The following is an 18,642-nucleotide window of genomic DNA, read 5'->3' on the forward strand; positions in this document are numbered from 1 at the left end:
TCTGTCTCGTATACTGATAATTGCGTTAGAAGGAAAGATCGTGACATAGACAATGGCTCTTATTGATTTGAGGATGATATAAGCTGGTAAGAATTTTCATGAGTTGGTATAAATAGGGGTCGCCACCAAATGGAATATGCTTCCCTCTGTGCTGCATATACTACATGGTCACCGAGACGTCTTGTCCTCTTGTTCTTGTACCGCTGGGTTTTGGACTTGTCCTATGGCTAATTGATGGGGTGACTCGATGGAAGGTAGCCTTCGAGCCAGTAGCTCCATATAAACTTGCTCCATGGTCGGCCTGAGAAGAGGATTAGCATTTGTGCATGCGAAGCCCAGCTTTATGATGGTCGCTACTTCGTCGGCCATCTCCGGAGTGGGTACTGGCAGACGCTCATCCAACAAATTGTTGAAAGGCAGAGTCTGTACATGCGATGGCAGCACAGACAATGTTGCAGATGACGCTGATGAAGATGACCCCAATGGTGAGGAAGATGAAAGAGAGCTCATCATCTCACAAGGGTGACAACCCATTATTATTTCGAGTGTTAAAACTCCAAAGCTGTAAACGTCGCACTTGTCCGTGACTTTCATTGTGTAGGCAAGTTCTATAGACAAGGCAAAGTAACCGAAAACAATCAGAATAGCAAATATGGTAATTATAAGTGGAAAATGCACAATTGACTTTACCATTTTGATGCACGCAAGGTAAGAGAAAAGAAGTAGAAGGATTTCTGCAATCTAATCAGACTTGTTTATGTCAATTTTCTATGAGCTTTCGAGGACCCTGACTAGATGTTCCATCCAATAGAACCTCAGTAACTATCTGCTTGCGGCTATATGCGATAATGATGATCATAGGTTGAATTGTTACTGTTAAAAGATCTCTCATCTTTGATCAAACTATTCCAAGCACAGAGCTTCGAGAATATCAGAGGCCTAACCTTTTCCACCCATGCATATTCATGAGATGGAACTGACAATTTCCTTAGGTTTCAACTGATATTTATCATACCAAAAGAAAGACAGAGAGATTACCTGGGGCGATATACCCGTATGTCCCAGCGAGCCCTGTCCAGTTGGAGGAATCCAGCTTCAGAAGTTTGGCCGTTCCGAAATCAGAAACATGAGCTTCATATTTCGTGTCCAACAGTATATTGTTGTTTGATATGTCTCTGTGAATAATAGGAGGTCTACAATCATGATGCAAGTAGTAGAGTGCCTTAGCAACCCCTTTCACAACATTAATTCTTTTTGCCCAATCCAAATCTTTTGCTTGCTCCGTGTCCTTCAGGATCTTGGCCAAACTCCCCCTCTCCAAATACTCGTAAATCAAGACCGACCGTTCGGCATGTGAACAGTAACCGTACAGCTTCACGATATTCCGATGCCTGATCTTTGTTAACGCCCTGACCTCATTCTCAAAGATATCTGGATTTGGCAGATTAGAACTGTGGGGAGAATGAAGCGTTTTCACCGCCACGACCTGACCTGTTGACAGTTCTGCTCTATAAACACTCCCACTTCCTCCTACTCCAATGCAGTACTTATGGTCAAAGCCTTCAGTTGCTTCCTTGATGTCCTCGTATACTAATTTCCCGTCATAGCTCCAAATTGCGAATAGATTACCATGATGCGAATCCTCGGATATTTCGCTCATTTTTGTCTTCCCCCTCTCCATGGTATAGAGAATAATAACAACGATACTGACAATTATTGACACTCCAACAAGGGGCATCATAATTACCAATATACTAATTCTTCTCCCTTTTTGACTTTCTATTGAAGAAGGACAGAGCTTTAAGCCAGAATGGTTACCGCATAATCCAGCATTACCTTGAAATGCTTCTGCCGGAGCCACTAGGAAGGCTTCGTTCTTAGGAAGAGGGCCTTCCAAGTCATTATGGGACACATCAACCAGCCTCAGACTGTTCAAATTGTCAAAGGTTGATGGGATTGGACCAGTGAGCTCATTGTTGGAAAGATCTAATATCTCCAGCTTTATCAGATTTCCAAGTTGCCATGGAATTTCCCCGGAGAGTGTGTTTCTACTAAGATCCAACGCAACTTGCAGTGACACCAAATCGCCGTATTCATCAGGAATGCTTCCATTAAGTTGGTTGCTGCTCAAGTTCATGTAGATCATTTTCAAGCAGGAACCCAGCTGCTTAGGAATTGGGCCATTTAGATAGTTTTGAGCTAGATCAAGATAGGCCAGATCAGGCAACATTCCAAGTCCTGGAGGAATTTCGCTGGAAAGATTGTTACCACTCAAAGTCAGATTAAAGAGTGATTTCAAATTTCCTAGCTCATTTGGGATTTTCCCTTCAAGTTTGTTGTTTGAAAGATCAAGCATGTGAAGAAGCGACGATCCCCCAATCTCAGGCGGAATGACTCCAACAATAAGATTATCAGAAATTTTTAGGCTGGTTAGGAGTTGGCATTTTCCCCAGTTTGGTGAAACCTCACCACGGAAATTATTATAGCTAAGATCAATATAGTCTAGAACGGGGTATATGCCGAAGTCTTCAGATATATTTCCTATGAGATGATTCCTGTCTAGACGCAGTCTTGTTAAGCTGGTGCAGTTTTTCAGCCCTATAGGAACAGTGCCGGTGAAATGGTTGTTACTAGCACAAAAGTCTTCCAGAATACCACCGTGGCATATATGCTCAGGTAAGAAACCTGATATGCTGTTATTCGACAGAAAGAATAGTATCAAGTGGCTGAGGTTATTAATCTCTCGAGGCAATGGACCGGACAACTGGTTTCCGTAGAGTGACAAGACCTTCAGGCCTGTCAGATTGCCCATAGATGCAGGAATAGAACCAGTAAGATTGTTCAAGTTCAACCGAAGCTCGGAAAGGAAGTTTAACTTGCCCAGTTCCGTGGGAATTGGACCAGTTAGATGATTGTTCCCAAGATAAAGCAACGAAAGATTGTTCAAGTTTCCGAGAGTGGAAGGAACGGGACCAGAAAGGAGGTTGTTCGAGAAGCTTAACACGTTGAGCATTGTCAAGTTTCCAACCTCGGGAGGAATGCTTCCACTGAGTTGATTGTAACCCAGATTTATTAAGGTTAGGTTACGAAGAGTAAAAATATTAGGAGGGATGTTTCCAAAAAGTTCGTTATCATGAAGATCAAGAGACAATAGGTTCGGCAAGGATGAGAAGTTGAATTCATGCAGTGTACCTCTCAGGCCGATGCTTGTGAGGTTTATGCCTGTGACACTTCCGGCAATATTGCACCTGATCCCTTCCCAACCGCATGAATTGGTACTTGTGTTTGTGCTTGTGATATTGCTTGAAGAAAGCATCCAAGAAGAGAGGAGATGCTGAGTTTGGTCACTCAGGCTCTTTTTCCATTGAAGAAGGGCTCCCACTTCTTGTGTTTGTTCTCGAGTAGAAAAGGCTGAAGCTGCTATGTGCATAGTGGAAAATAAGAAGACAAAGTTCAGGAAAAGATACCAGCAGAAGGAGCGCTTAAGCAACATTTTTTTTTTGCTTCCCAATAACAAGAAGTTGTACCTCTTTTATGAACTAAGTTGATGGATCTTTATATTGATAAATAGAGGGAAGAGATGATGCACATGTGGCTTGGGTTGGTTGATATTTGTATCTGTTCTATTGACAAGTCAAAGATGGGAAAGTTAGCTCATTCTTCTTGGAACTGTCCTGTGGTTTCACAATTGGTGCTTGTTTTTCATTAACGAAGTTTAAATTGGAGATTTACATGTAATTATGCTGAAGGGATTTGGATATAAAGATTAATATAAATGCAAAGTTCGGCTGTATCTAGGAAGCATCCTATCAGTCAAGTCCCTATCATGAATCGCCCGTCACTTGGGGGAACTTTGTGGGTCAAGGGCTCATCTTACTTTGATCCTTCTTTGGCTCTTCCTATTCTTTATGAGGCAGCTAGATCCATCAGAGAGAATTCTTTTGAGTATTGTGTTTTGACTGACATGAGGCTCATCTCAAATTGGGGAACGATGCAAGTTCAAGCTACTCCTCCTTGCCCCAATCCAGGTAGGGAATAAAATGGGCCAGTTGTGTCCCAATTTTCACACTTATGAACCAAGACAGATATGCAAAAATGAGCACTTAAAACAAGTTAATCAATAGGCTGGGCAAGAAAAGTAACAAATGGACGTTAATCCTCCAAAAGTGTGAACTCACATATTCTACACAAGTGTAAACTCATCTATTCAACTTTGCTATGATCATGAAGCTCTTGTTCTTACCAAGACTGCGATGGAACATCGAAAAGATGGGTCCATGGCCTCAACTGAGTCCATGTCAAGCTGTGTGAGTTGCACCAGTTATGAGGCAGCTAGATCCATCAGAGAGAATTCTTTTGAGTATTGTGTTTTGACTGACATGAGGCTCATCTCAAATTGGGGAACGATGCAAGTTCAAGCTACTCCTCCTTGCCCCAATCCAGGTAGGGAATAAAATGGGCCAGTTGTGTCCCAATTTTCACACTTACGAACCAAGACAGATATGCAAAAATGAGCACTTAAAACAAGTTAATCAATAGGCTGGGCAAGAAAAGTAACAAATGGACTTTAATCCTCAAAAAGTGTGAACTCACATATTCTACACTAGTGTAAACTCATCTATTCAACTTTGCTATGGTCATGAAGCTCTTGTTCTTACCAAGACTGCGATGGAACATCGAAAAGATGGGTCCATGGCCTCAACTGAGTCCATGTCAAACCGTGTGAGTTGCACCAGTTATTGCACTAAACGGCATGCACAGTCTCATTCACTAAGTCCACACCTCAGACTTCATTGACAATGAAATTCTGATGCTACTGAAAATACTTTTTGCTCAAATGGGGCGGCATCATTGAGATCAGGACTTTGTTCCTTGCATTGACTTCTTCATTCTATGCAGTATGCATCACAAGTTGCAGTCAGCAATTTTGGCTCAGAAGGTGACCCGATATACGACTTGTGACTTCAATCACAGACCTCTTCGTCAACCAATCTTTCGAAGATTTTCACCTCATCCTTCTGTCGTGTAGAGATGGCAATGCAATTCGTCAAGTTCTAGCCTCGTTAGTCGTCGCCACGTCATCAAATAATAGAACTTCTTTCGTTGTAAATGATGATGAACATATGGACTGACCCATGGATTTGAAAATATACTTAGGATTATGGAATTTTCAAATCCTGCTCAAAAGTCTGGTCAGTCGTGCAGGATCATCTTATGTTTCGTTCCTATCATTATCATTATTTCGAGACCAGGTCAAAATGACTGTTGGATTTCTTGGAAGTGGGAAACTTTGTTTTACTTTTCCAAACAAGAATCTTGGAAGAGCTGTCGCGCATTGTGCTTTCTCAACATTGACTTGAAGCCTGGAACTTGGGCCTCTCCAGCTGAATATGGCACTAATTGTGTGAAAAACTGTTGGAGAATTTTAGGGTTCCGTTTGGAAGGAAAAGGAAAAGGGATTTTCGGGTTGGTGAACTTCTAGAAACGTTTGTAAGTTTCGCCTAATTGTTGAAAGAAAAAAGTGGCTGGCAATACAATCTCGTGTTAAATTATTGACAATTATTTGGTTGTTTACAAATCAGCAGTAGTTCTAATAAATTACCGTAACCTACCAACGTGTTAAAATTACCAACTTTAATTTGAGTGAATTATCCACTTTTCTTTGATGAAATTCCAATTATTTTGAAGTTACTAAATTATATTTGAGCCACATGCTTATTGACTTATGTTTTAGTGGTACCAAATTACCAACTCTTATAATAATTTATCAACTTTTATTGAAACTACCGACTTCTATACCAAATTACCAACTTTATTTGAATTACATACTGATTTTTTTCCAATATAGCCATCAGCTAATTTTAGTTTATCGTCTCTTATTGGAGCAACTTATGAACATTAACCACGTCATTTCAAATCACTAACTTTCCTAATAAACTTATCTATTTTTAGTGAAATTACTAACTACTTTTGAAGGTTGGGCGATCTTATGTTTGCTTGCCAAAGAAAGGTGTATTGGGTTCGAAGCAGACTCATCAATGGAATAAGGTAGCTGCTAGGAAGTTGATTCCGGTGCTGCTTACAGAATCTGGATCTCTTTGCATTGCATAGGTGGAGGTCCATCTTATCAAGCATAATACCTTTTGGCAGCTCCCCCTCGCTGCTAATTTCCTCTTATATCCGGAGGAAGTTGCTTGAATTTAGGGAGGAATTTAAACCTCTTATGCAATGTGTCATTGGAAATAGACATGATTCACTCTTACGGTTGGATCCATGACAACCATTGGGCACTTTGGTGGAGGTTTTCTCCCGCAGAACTGTGTTTGAAGCTGAAGCTGGTATTCCCTTCTTTGCAAAGGTTGCTGATGTTGTTGATGATAGAATGTGTGGTTCCTATAGAGGGAAAACGATAAAAATGGTTCCTCAACTTTGACCCAATGTACAATATCGTTCATGAACTTTTAATTTTGTTCAATGTGGTCCATACACTTTTGATACATGATCAATTTCCCTAAACCGTATGAAAATGTTGTTGTCCTCGAACTTGAATTAATGAAGGATAACATGAGATATTCATATAGTCTAGGAACTAGATTGAATGTTTACCAAACATTCAGGGACCATATTGAACGAATTAAAAGTTTAATGACGAACAATATTGCACAACATATTTGATCAAAATTTAGGGATCATTTATGTAATTATCCCTCCTATCGGATTACGTGAAAAGTAGCTCCAACAAGGGTTTTTCTCAATCTTGGGTGCAACCCGTCCATTAAGGCCTAAAGAATGCATACAGCCCGGATCGGCCCGGCCCGGCTCTGTTCAGCGCCTACGACCAGGCCCGCTTGTCGGTCCGTGATGAAGGCCCATGACGTGGCCCATGTAATCACTCCCAACGAACAGGCCTGAAGCCCAAATCGGGCGAGCTCTCCATCGACGCTGATCTGCATTTTGGGCCGGGCCGGTCCGGGCTCGTGCCCGATCCCATTTGACCGAGCGATTGATGAGCGCAACATACCACCACCCAAAAACCCGCCCTCAAAGCTCGTCATCGTTTTGTTTCGCTGCGCTGCGCTTCGCTCCGTTCTTTCACACACGCCATAACAGAACAGAACACCGCCATTTTCACGCGCACACGCCTTCACTATTTACCAAATTTAACGGAAACAGAAGAGAGACTCTTCTTCTCTTTTACCTCCTCCCTTCTGCTCAATCGCGCGCAGATTCTTTCGCCATTGATCCAATGCTCCACTCTCGATCTCGATCCCTCCTCCTCCTGCTTCCCTCGTCCGCCTAAGATTCGAATGCAGCGGAGGCGCCGCGGCGGCTGTTGAGAAAACCCGATCAGTGTATGGCGGACGACGGCGAATCGGAGAGGGGAGAGGCGGTGGTCGGCATGGGGTCCATGGACTCGACGGAGTCCCGCTGGGTGTTCCAGGACGAGGACGATTCGGAGATCGAGGGCGACGAAGAGGACGAGGACGAGGACGGGGACGAGGACGAGGAGGACGACGGGACGCCGCCGCGGACGACGTTGGATTCGGAAGACGAGGGGAATGCGGAGCACATGCTGATCCGCACCGGTCCTCGCATTGATTCCTTCGATGTTGAGGCTCTCGAGGTCCCCGGCGCTCCGAGGAATGACTACGAGGTGAGTTTTCTGGCCGTTCTGGCGCGCTTTCGTTCGCGATTTAGGTTTTGCATTTCGTTTGGCTTCCGTAATGGAGGTGATTTCTCAGTTGGATGTTGCTGGAGAAATGCGTTGTCTATTTTCCGATCGAATGCGCAATATGACGAGTTGTGTCATGCACCTTGGGGTTTGCGCAGACCTTTTTCTTCGACGAGATAAGATGACTGTGTGATTGAGGTTGAGGGCTTTGAAGACTCTGTCGCTCTGTATTGACGATATTCTGTTCTGGCATAGTTAATTTTTCATTACAGCTAGTGAAGTTCTTCTCCAATGAACATCTGGCTCGTGGAGTTTGCAATCATCCATCGAGAAAGTGAATTTCATTATCGATCTGATTGGAGTTACTACCGTGGTGTAGGGATGTATATTATGTCCCAGCCCTGAGCGGCAAGGGAATATGCTTTGAAGCCAATTGTTCACTTTGGATGTGGTTGCCAGTTAAAAAGCTGGGGGCCTTTGTTTGTATGCAGTGAGGGTTCGATTCTTTTTGTTTGCCAATGGTTTTAGCCCTAGCAACTTTGGCGCTTTGCTTGTTTCTCCTATCTTACTCCTTTTATTTATGACACACTTATCTTAACATCTTTATAAGTGGACAATGGTAATATGCTGTCTATGCATTGTACAAGGACATTATTTGGCTGTTTAGTAGATGTAGATCTGTAGATAATTGGTTGATTTTGGAACAACATCTATATACTATGTTAGTCTAATCAGATTAGGTGGAGTCATAGAGAAGACATCAGAAAGAGGATGATTTCTTGAGTATGCTACTGATATTAATTTGATGTTCTAGGACATTCTTGAAACAAGGTTGAGCTGAACTAACAGTAAATGAACTCCTGTGAGATTTTCCAGTTCCGGGTACAAGCATGTCTAATTGTCAGTGGTGAATGAAACAGTTGATTAGATTCATCTCTTGGTTCCTTTATTGCTTTAGTCAGGCATTCTATTTTGAAGATTACTCCACTTGTTGATCGTGAAGGATAATTGTTTGAAGTGTCATTAAATTCATTGCAATAGAATGTCTTGTTTTAAGCCAGAGTTCCTGGAAATTCAACCTGATTGTTGCATAATGCTGCAGGGAATTAGTGTGGGAAGAAGAATTGTTATCGCATGTCAGATTCTTGGGGTTGTTTTTGGTGACGTGGGAACGAGCCCATTATATACCTTCAGTGTGATGTTCACCAAGGCACCTATTAATGGAAATGAGGATGTCCTTGGAGCACTATCGCTGGTCCTGTACACGTTAATTATCATCCCTCTAGTGAAGTATGTGCTCATTGTTCTTTGGGCCAATGATGATGGTGAAGGTATTATATGCTCCGAGCCCTCTCTCTCTCTCTCTCTCTCTCAACACATGGGACATTACTTTATAATGATCTGAGTTCAATGTTACACATGGGAAGTGAAGTTCTCCTCATTGTTTTGACGTCCTGCAGGTGGCACCTTCGCCTTATACTCATTGATTTGTAGAAATGCCAAAGTCAGTCTTCTCCCAAATCAACTTCCATCTGATGCCCGAATATCATCCTTTAGACTAAAAGTCCCATCCCCGGAACTTGAGAGATCCTTAAGGATTAAGGAAAGGCTAGAGAATTCACTGACGATGAAAAAGCTGCTTCTGATGCTAGTGCTTGCTGGTACTTCTATGGTTATTGCTGATGGGGTTGTTACACCGGCAATGTCAGGTTCTCATTAGATCCTCAGATATTCTATTGGGATGTCTTTAAGGCAATGTATTTTTTTATGTCTAATATACATGGGGGTCATTTACTTGGAACTGTACGTCTACATCATCATAGTAAGCCATTTCCTCATTGTTTTCTTGTGTTTTCCTGATGCAGTAGTTTCTGCTGTTGGTGGATTAAAAGTTGGGGTGAGTGCTATTGGGGAAGGTAATATAATCGCTTAATGATTATTATTTTTTATTTATCCGGTCCTCTTAAAACAATTTTGCTTTTGGTGAAAAGAAGAAAGTATGTTTTTCTTTGTTTTGTTTTTATGTTAGCTTGTTTGAGAGAAGCATTTTAAGAACCCTCTCAGTACTTATTTGTTAAATGTACAAAAATATAATTCCCTACCTTAGAAAGTGTACGGGTAGAATGTAGGTTTTACAGGTTGGGCCTCTTCATTTCTCCTGATATAAATAAACAATAATTGTAAGGGAAGAATAGCATAATAACGAATAAGATAGTTTGTTTTCTTTCAGTTTTACAGCCTTTTTCTGCCGCTTAAGTGCTCGTTACTTGGGATAGTCCCCTTAAGATTGGATCAAGATACCTATAGCAGCTCAATTAATTACTCCTGCAACCCGGCCTCATCAATTATTCGGTTGCCTTTGTCTTGAATCCAAGTTGCCGAAACCCATAATCAAACAGGAAAGAGTATACGATTGCAATGACAACTTAATTGTGGGCTACCCAAAGTCATTAACTAAATTTCTAGGCAATGCAAATTTTTTATGACCCTTTTGGTACTGTAGACGTAAAAATTCTGCTGAGGTGGTGAGTATGGTGGGGTTTCCTTAGTAGGATATGCTTGTCATTCAAAGTTATAGTGATCATATTTATGAGCTAAACTATTTACCTTTTGTTTTTGCAGACGAGGTGATGATGATTTCAGTTGCCTTTCTTGTTGTATTGTTTAGTGTACAGAAGTTTGGAACAAGTAAAGTGGGACTTGCAGTTGGCCCTGCTTTATTTCTATGGTTTTGTTCTCTTGCTGGTGTGGGGATTTACAATATAATAAAATATGACACCAGTGTGTTTAAGGCATTCAATCCGATCCACATATATTATTTCTTCAAGAGGAACACAACTAAGGCCTGGTATGCGCTCGGCGGCTGTCTTCTCTGTGCCACAGGTAGCAAAAGAATCCTGAGTGCGAAACAAGTGTCTTCTTTGATAATAAATTGTTAAAATTCTTTTGCTTATAAAATACTCGTCTCCCACCCATGATGGTTAACAGATTCTCCATGCTAATTTAAAAGCTATTTACTCTTTTAATGGAAAATTTGAATGATGTTACTTCCTATTTATTCTATTTGTGTATGTTATCCAAACTGACTATGGGTGACAGTTATTTAAAGTTACAGATTTTTTATTTATATTTGGCTCGTTAGCAGATGAAATCTGCTGTTGTTCTAGTACAAAGTAGTCTCTTGTCTTGACCTACTGGAATCCTTATCTTGCAAATAATTTTGTAAATGGGTTGGTATTCCCTTGGTGCCTCTCTATGAAATACTTTTACTGATAGAAAAATAAATACATACTTGGACTAGCGATCAACTTATAATTCATGTACTATTATAATGTTCTCAGTAGGCAGAATTTCCCATTGCAGTCCCATTGTGAGTAGTTTCCCCACTTGGCCCCATAATAAAACTTGAAGTTTGGGAAAGCTACTCTCTGCTATCTCCATGGTTTCTTTGGGTGATTGATTATGAAGATTCATTATACATGGCTTTTAGCATTTTCTGGTTGTTGTAACGCTGAATGTGGTTTATTCTTCAGGTTCTGAGGCAATGTTTGCGGATCTTTGCTACTTTTCAGTGCGTTCGGTTCAGGTAAGAAAGCAAGAAAATTTAAGCTTTCCCTTTTATGTTGTTCATTTCCTGTCTATTTATGGCTGCTTCAGTTTTTTCATTATTCTTTCTTTGCTTTTACCCTTTTTTTTTTAATTTTATTTTCTAAGAAGTAGAAGCTGGTTCATATGATTCATTTATTTTTCTTTGCAGCTTACATTTGTTTTTCTTGTACTGCCTTGCCTTATGTTGGGTTACATGGGTCAAGCTGCCTACCTTATGGACCACCATACTGATTATGAGCAAGTGTTTTTCTCTTCAATCCCAAGTAAGCATTATGTAATAAGAATTTACAAATATTATCTGCATGAAGAAGTTCATCTCCCTTGATAGTTGACTGACTGATGGATTATACCCTCCTCAAACTATTTACTGCTCTATGGAAACAACTGCTTCTATTGGGGAGCTGAGTAGGAACTTACTCATTCTTATTCGTAGATTTCTAGTTTTATTCTGTGACAAATTTTTATGCAAGTAATTTAACTTCTTGCAGGTGCAGCATTCTGGCCAATCTTACTAATAGCTAATATTGCCGCACTAATTGCCAGCCGAACCATGACAACGGCCACGTTTTCGTGTATCAAACAATCAACAGTACTGGGGTGTTTTCCTCGCCTTAAAATCATTCACACCTCTCGGAAATTCATGGGCCAGATATATATACCCGCCATTAATTGGTTTCTGATGGTAGTCTGTGTGATCTTGGTGTGCTCTATATCGAGCATTACTGAAATCGGAAATGCATATGGTAATACTTACATCTCCTTGTCACCACTCTTCACTTCCATCTTGAGTCTGTAGTGTATGTGGAGTAGTAGGGAATCTCATTCGTTCATTTAAATTGTGTTGGTCTTCATAGTTGTGTTTGGCAAAGGGGAGAGGTGGGAGTTAATGCGGTTTGAAAGCTAAAAGCTGGAGAAAGGAGCTTGTGGCTATGGTTAATTATAATTATAGTGAATGTTTGACCTGTATCATTGCACATTAATACGAAATTAACATTCTTCTTCCCAATTACGCACCTTGAGCACTTGCCTCAACAACCACCTCTCAGGATTTGAAATTTTCTTTACTTTTATGCTGTTCTATCTCTTGCCCTGTTATCCATTCTCTTAAGTGCACATATTGTGAATAATTCTACTTACCAGTGCAATATAAAGATTGCATTCAGGTCATGCTGCATGGTTACTTGTAATGCTTGCAAATAAATGTGAGAAATATGTGAGATATGTCAAATTTCCTGTTGCATGTCATTATTTCTCTTAGCTCCTGACTATTTATGATGGCTTCTATAGCACTTCATCCTTGTGGGGTGGTTTATATTATATGATTTACTTGGAAGTGTTTTTCTAATATCCGGTTGATGTGGATCCCCCTTGCTTGGAGATAATGATGATTGCTGCACTGTGTCTTAGTGACATAATGAATTCAGACAGAAAATTCGGTCTGTAAACAGAGACGTCGTTGCGTTTGAGGAAAACTTTTTTCATTTGGTGCCACATATTGAGTAAAATTTCTTCTTAGTGTGTACAAATTTACAATCAGTAGTGAGTACTCTATATAATTATGCATTCTTCTTCACTAAGCTTCTTCTTCATAGAGACTGGATTCCCTTTTCATCTTTCCTGATGTTGATTCTGTTTAACAGGAATTGTTGAGCTGGGAGTGATGATGATGACAACAGTGTTAGTAACAATTGTAATGCTTCTTATATGGCAGATAAACATCATCATTGTGCTGACTTTTGTGGTCATTTTCCTCGGAATAGAATTAACTTTCTTCTCATCAGTTCTCTGGAGTGTGGGAGATGGTAGTTGGATAATATTGGTCTTTGCAGTAGTTATGTTCCTTGTTATGTATATATGGAACTATGGGAGCAAGCTGAAATATGAAACAGAAGTCAAGCAGAAGATGTCAATGGATTTGCTGCGAGAATTAGGTAGCAATCTTGGGACTGTCAGGGCTCCGGGAATTGGCTTGCTCTACAATGAGTTGGTGAAGGGCATACCAGCTATTTTTGGCCATTTTCTGACCACTCTCCCAGCAATTCATTCCATGGTAATATTTGTTTGTATTAAGTATGTCCCGGTTCCTGTGGTGCCTCAAAGTGAGAGATTTCTCTTCCGCAGAGTCTGCCAAAAAAACTACCACATCTTTCGGTGCATTGCCAGGTATGGCCAACAAAATTGTCGCTTTCTACGCAATTTCCCGAGTGTTAGAGTTGTGGGAGTCTTAACACACTTTCTTTGAATAAAGATACTAGTCTGTTTTCATGCTGGAATGAATGGGTTCTATTTTTGTTTAATGATTGACATCATATTAGGCATAGTTTTCATGCGGAACTCTTGTTCTCTGTGCTTGATGCTGAGCTTTGAGCCTTAAAACTCACTTGACTATTTTTCAAGGTATGGCTACAAAGATGTGCGCAAGGAAAATCACCAGGCCTTCGAGCAGCTGCTGATTGAAAGCCTAGAGAAGTTCATCCGTCGGGAAGCCCAGGAGCGATCTTTAGAGAGCGATGGTGATGAGGATATGGATTCCGAGGATGACAACTGTGGGTCAAAAGTTCTAATAGCTCCCAACGGGAGTGTCTATTCATTGGGTGTCCCACTTCTTGCTGAGTTCACGCAAGATGGCAACACCATCTCCGAAGCAAGCACTTCAGAAGACATCAGGCCAGTGGTTGAGGCAGCCCCATCATCCGATCCAGAACAGAGTCTCGAGAGAGAGTTGTCCTTCATCCGCAAGGCAAAAGAATCTGGGGTAGTCTATCTGCTTGGTCACGGTGATATTAGGGCAAGGAAAGATTCGTGGTTCATAAAGAAGCTAGTCATCAATTACTTTTATGCTTTCTTGAGGAAGAACTGCAGAAGGGGAATTGCGAACCTGACCGTGCCGCACTCACATCTAATGCAAGTCGGTATGACTTACATGGTGTGAAGGCATGCGGGTGGGTCAAATTATTTTGGTGGAGATTTAGAGAGGAGGGTTTTATCATGAGATGCTCAGCCCTCAAAGAAATTTCGCAGCTTCGAAATACGCAAGATGCTTTTCGGCAGTAGCCCCTGAATCAGATCCAACGTACCAGGAGTTTGTTCAAACTGGCCAAGGGAGCCGCTGTGAGGTATTTTCCTTTGTGCCAACTTGTATCCTTTTTTGACTGCTTGACTGCTACAGGAGGTGAGAACAGCTTTTGTAACTAGTTATTAATTGCCAAAGGGAAAGTGAATTTGTTCTTAAGGACCAAGGGAGAGAATTTCCGTTCCAGTTTTACCGCAGCTACCATGAAACTCGCTAAAGTTGACGGCACGATAATGAGATCCTGAACTATTTTTTTTTCTGTGGTCATGTTTGTTTCGAGGATGACCCTTGTGTAGTTGCTCCTTTGCAAATTGCAGTTTTGAGAATTGCATCCTCAAAATAATTTGTATTATGTGGCTTAGATTCCAGCTTCTGTTGAATTTCAATGAAAAAAAAAATTGATCGGTGTGTGGATCGGGGCTCACGCTGAGAAAGAATGATGGTAGTTCCAGTTACAATGCCGCACATGTGCGCAACACAAATACTTAATGCATAGATGCGATTTAATTTTGGTCATGCAATACACGTTCAGTAGTACAACTCGCAATCGAGGAAATTTAACATCCTGTCGAGGACACCATAACGCCTAATCGAAGTTTCACAGTCGGCTATGGCTAGTAGTAACACGAACAAAAAGGCATGTCTGGAACAGGAAGTAAATTATTCAGTGATAACCAAGCGGAGCTGGGGAATCCTTCAATTTCCTTCCCTGGAAATGAATGTCCTGCACGACAACATTGCAACATCACCAAGCGTCATTATTTGTGATACAGGTGACAACACAAAGCGAAGAAGAGCAGAAGGGGGGAGGCTCAGCATTTTGGCCACAAAGGCCACAAAAACACGTAAAAACTTGTTCGATCAAAGTAACAAAGAAGCTACACGGCACAAAAAAAACGAGAATTATCCAAGAGATTTGTCTGGTAAATTATGCACGCAAATTGATCTCCGTCATAAATGGACTATTGCAACCATTAGAATATCGAATGTAGAACATCCAAAGAGATAGACAAACATAAATTCAGGAAACCAAGTACTACTCCTATTCCACATAGGGTTTAAGAAATGAAAATTCTTTCCAGATTGATCAAAAACTTGTCCAACTAATATGAAGAATCATATCTTTGAAATCGAGTAGGACACAGAAAAAGAAAGAAGAAGCGCCACAACTCTAATAGTAGGGATACAATCAACGATGCGTATTTCCAGAGTGAAAATCAACCATAGTAACAGACTTTGCAATTGTTCTTCATGGCATTACTAAGATCTTCCGTTAATGCTCGAGCTTAGATGTTATCAATTCACATGGAAATTAACTCCTAAGAACATTTTTCGAATAGATTTCCAGGACTTTTTTCGAAAAAAATGTGAAATACACAACAGAATTGGCAATACATGGGCATGCAAATTCGAAGAGAACACTCACAGAAGCAAAGTGGTTGACGTCACGATGGTGAGCTTCATCGGCACGGATAACTGTTATCACGTCCTTCAGAGTTGAATCCTTGGGTAACCTCCAGTAGTCAATGGCAATAGCTGGAGCGGGAACATTTTCAATCGCACCACTGTTAAGATCCTTCAAGAACTCTGTATACGAGTGGATGGCCTCCTCTTCCAGATAGCCAACAACTCTATGTGCTAATTTAGGGGAGAGCAAATAGAGGACGAAGTAAGCATTGAAGAATCCTCCTTGCACTGCAAGAACCAGTAGCCTCTCGTACCATTTTGGTTTCACCAGCTCCACCATGGTCATCAGGTGCATCCTTTCATTCTCTGCTTCTTCCAGCAGGGCTTTGATCCAACCACCACTCTGTTCAAACTTGCGGAGAGACCTTAGGTGCAACAGCATTCCTCCCACCATTCCTGGAACAGCTGCTACAGTTTCAAGCATCATGGCGCGACAACCATAGCGTCTCTGGATTGCGGATTTATCAAAAACAATAAACAAAACATAGTTGTCAAGGTAAACAGAGATGATAGAACAAAATGAACTTTTTCACGACTTTCTACGATTTAGTGTTTGCCACCCGGAGTTAAGAGACCCAAGAGCTCATTCCGAGGGAACAGGGAGGGAGTTACAAACCGTATGTAACAGCCCATGATACCACAAAGAAATTATAGAAGGATAATGGCCACCCAGAGTAACAGATCAAGCCCAATGGAAACAGAAATTGAAAACGGAGGAGAGAAAGAACCATGTGTCCATTTATTTCCACAATCTGTTTGATTTTTGAAGTTTTGGTTAAGAAATCGAAAGGTCAAAGAGATTGGCGCCTCAAGAAGCATCAGTGCAACCCAACTTTTAGAACGGAAGGAACTATCACAAGAGGTGCAAAATAGAGAAGAATATATTCAACACAACTCAGAAAGGCCCATATTCATCTGCCGACAGTCAACTCCAACAATCATAAATTGATCAGTGTAACTCTTGCTATAAGCCGGGTATCTAAATCTTATAATTTAATCAGCACAACCTTTCCAATGCAAGTAAATGATATAAATCACCTGAAAGAAAACATCAGTAGGAACTCTCAGAAGCTTCACTGTATGATATGCAAATTTATCCCCGAATGTCTTCGGCACGTGGTGCTTTTTCAAGTCAATTGATACGTCTGCCCTATAAGTTTCCCAAGGCTGCATCAGAAGATAACACGTAATTACTGACGGATGAACCAAGTGTTTCATAAATGAAATAAGCACGAGAGCAATTCATTGGTGATATCAAAGACTTCATGCTGAAATTAGATCTAAACCCTGCAATGAGAGGGTTGGTTCGGTTATAGAAGTATATTCTGCTAGTAACAGCCGCTTCGATCATACATGAAGCTTGATGAATTTGCATGCATTTTGCAGATATTCCTTCGCCATACCATTCAGAATCAGTACATCACCGAGAGAGATGATGACAGTATGATATCCAGCAAACAGCAGTCCATCTTTTCGTTTCCTACAAATGTGACGGTCATCCCTAAACAAATATATCGAGCGCAGTTCATTGACTAATATCGTCGCTTAAAAAAAAACTCATACAGTTTGCAAAGTTGAGCCGCCGATGACTAGATTTTCACAGATCCAAGAGCAATCCGATGCTTAACTCCACTTGTTCAGAGTACAAACCAGCAGCAATCGTATAAAAACTTTTACGAGTCGATCATAAGAAATCATGCACCGGCACACCGAGAACATATAGAACCTTCAGATAACACATCAGCGACCCGAGACGCACGGAGTTAGCGTACCATGAAGCAATTCCAAGGCCACTCGGTACCGTCTTCTCTAGTGATCTTAGGCCTCGAGATCCCCCAGTAGCTCGAAGGAACCACCGCACCTCCACCGTTCTTCTTCTCCTCCTCGGCAACCGCGCTCTCCTTCCTCGCCTTATCAGCGGGAGCAGGATCCGTCGCGGGAGAACTCAGCATCCTCCTCGCGTAGATCGCTCCGCAAGGGACGCCGCCCTCGCGCCGCCCGAGCTCCGCCTCGAACGGCCGGAGGGCACCGCCGCCGCCGCCGCCGCAGCTGCCGCCATTGACGAAGCTCCGCGCCAACGACCTCATGACGCCCTGACGACTCATCCCGGATCGCTGAGTCGGATCGCTCCACAGTAAGTTCGATGCTTGTCGTGTGGTGCGAACTGAAAAACTGAAAATTTCGAAGCAGAAATATTGCGGACAAAATCATTGCGGTGACGGAGGGAGGGGGCAGTGCTTTTCTACGTGTTTCCGGTGAGCCGTTGATTGACCGTTGCGTGGGAGCTCGGACGGCCGAGATTACGGGGGTTTCGTGGGCAGCGAAGTAGGAGAACGAATGATCCAGACGCTCACCTTCAAGTTGCCCATTTTACTGGAGCGTGTGGGGGCGGTGGCGGCGAGGGGATTTGCAACGTGCGGCGCGGCCCAGGATTAAAATCGGGGTTGCCGCGTTGATGGACAGCTGTTCGCGGGTCAATGGTCCCGACGGTTGACTCCGTTATGTGATCTGAAAGTACCGGGCCGAAGATTGAGTACACGTACAGCACGAACATATTGACTCGACCGGGGGAGATTCATGGCCCTCCTATTTTCGTCGGAAATTCAATATTATCGCTCTACTTTTATTTTAAAAAAATCGAACTGTTCATGTATCTGTTAAACATTTCTTTTGCTGGTCAGTTTCTTCTCACATGGATCATCGAATTACGAATATGGATGTCGGAATACACGCGATTTGCTAAAAACTGTTTTGTATCACCAAATAGACGTTACGTCAATCGACATAAAAACTGATAAATTAATTTATTAAGAGAGATCAT

At 41.7% G+C, this 18,642-nt stretch overlaps 3 protein-coding genes across 5 annotated transcripts; 1 reads left to right on the top strand and 2 right to left on the bottom strand.

Annotated features, from left to right (window-relative positions):
- Positions 1-41: 41 nt before the first annotated feature.
- On the bottom strand, positions 42-3,638 carry LOC115679642 (MDIS1-interacting receptor like kinase 2-like). The gene is made up of 2 exons (XM_030603282.2): positions 1,039-3,638; positions 42-608 (listed from the first exon to the last, which is right to left on the bottom strand). The coding sequence occupies exons 1-2, from the start codon at positions 3,491-3,493 to the stop codon at positions 169-171; spliced, it is 2,895 nt and encodes a 964-aa protein (XP_030459142.2). The 5' UTR covers positions 3,494-3,638; the 3' UTR covers positions 42-168.
- Positions 3,639-7,051: 3,413 nt separating this feature from the next.
- On the top strand, positions 7,052-14,766 carry LOC115679630 (potassium transporter 7). Of its 3 annotated transcripts, XM_030603263.2 has the most exons (10): positions 7,052-7,654; positions 8,775-9,003; positions 9,133-9,381; positions 9,538-9,588; positions 10,295-10,555; positions 11,206-11,258; positions 11,430-11,544; positions 11,770-12,024; positions 12,922-13,444; positions 13,679-14,766. In XM_030603263.2, the coding sequence occupies exons 1-10, from the start codon at positions 7,355-7,357 to the stop codon at positions 14,211-14,213; spliced, it is 2,571 nt and encodes an 856-aa protein (XP_030459123.1). In that variant the 5' UTR covers positions 7,052-7,354; the 3' UTR covers positions 14,214-14,766. The 3 variants fall into 3 exon arrangements, with proteins under 3 accessions (XP_030459123.1, XP_056163236.1, XP_056163235.1); XM_056307261.1 differs by lacking the exon at positions 11,770-12,024; XM_056307260.1 differs by lacking the exon at positions 9,538-9,588.
- Positions 14,767-14,823: 57 nt separating this feature from the next.
- Positions 14,824-18,164, bottom strand: LOC115679631 (ubiquinol oxidase, mitochondrial). The gene is made up of 4 exons (XM_030603265.2): positions 17,594-18,164; positions 16,860-16,988; positions 15,781-16,269; positions 14,824-15,078 (listed from the first exon to the last, which is right to left on the bottom strand). The coding sequence occupies exons 1-4, from the start codon at positions 17,924-17,926 to the stop codon at positions 15,019-15,021; spliced, it is 1,011 nt and encodes a 336-aa protein (XP_030459125.1). The 5' UTR covers positions 17,927-18,164; the 3' UTR covers positions 14,824-15,018.
- Between the last annotated feature and the right edge of the window lie 478 nt (positions 18,165-18,642).

Source organism: Syzygium oleosum, unplaced genomic scaffold (genome assembly GCF_021117445.2).
Source record: "Syzygium oleosum isolate NSW1041296 unplaced genomic scaffold, Sole_v2.1 Sole_v2.52, whole genome shotgun sequence".
NCBI lineage: Eukaryota > Viridiplantae > Streptophyta > Magnoliopsida > Myrtales > Myrtaceae > Syzygium > Syzygium oleosum.

Bases quoted from the DNA above. Each gene is read 5' to 3' on its own strand.
- LOC115679642 (XM_030603282.2), bottom strand. From the start codon at position 3,493: ATGTTGCTTAAGCGCTCCTTCTGCTGGTATCTTTTCCTGAACTTTGTC. The intron at 609-1,038 runs GTAATCTCTCTG...CCTTGTCTATAG, and splicing joins ATACGGGTATATCGCCCCAG to AACTTGCCTACACAATGAAA.
- LOC115679630 (XM_030603263.2), top strand. From the start codon at position 7,355: ATGGCGGACGACGGCGAATCGGAGAGGGGAGAGGCGGTGGTCGGCATG. The intron at 9,382-9,537 runs GTTCTCATTAGA...TTCCTGATGCAG, and splicing joins TGTTACACCGGCAATGTCAG to TAGTTTCTGCTGTTGGTGGA. The intron at 11,259-11,429 runs GTAAGAAAGCAA...TTTTCTTTGCAG, and splicing joins TTTCAGTGCGTTCGGTTCAG to CTTACATTTGTTTTTCTTGT.
- LOC115679631 (XM_030603265.2), bottom strand. From the start codon at position 17,926: ATGAGTCGTCAGGGCGTCATGAGGTCGTTGGCGCGGAGCTTCGTCAAT. The intron at 16,989-17,593 runs GTACGCTAACTC...CTTCTGATGCAG, and splicing joins GGCCTTGGAATTGCTTCATG to CCTTGGGAAACTTATAGGGC. The intron at 15,079-15,780 runs GTGAGTGTTCTC...GTTGTCGTGCAG, and splicing joins ACGTCAACCACTTTGCTTCT to GACATTCATTTCCAGGGAAG.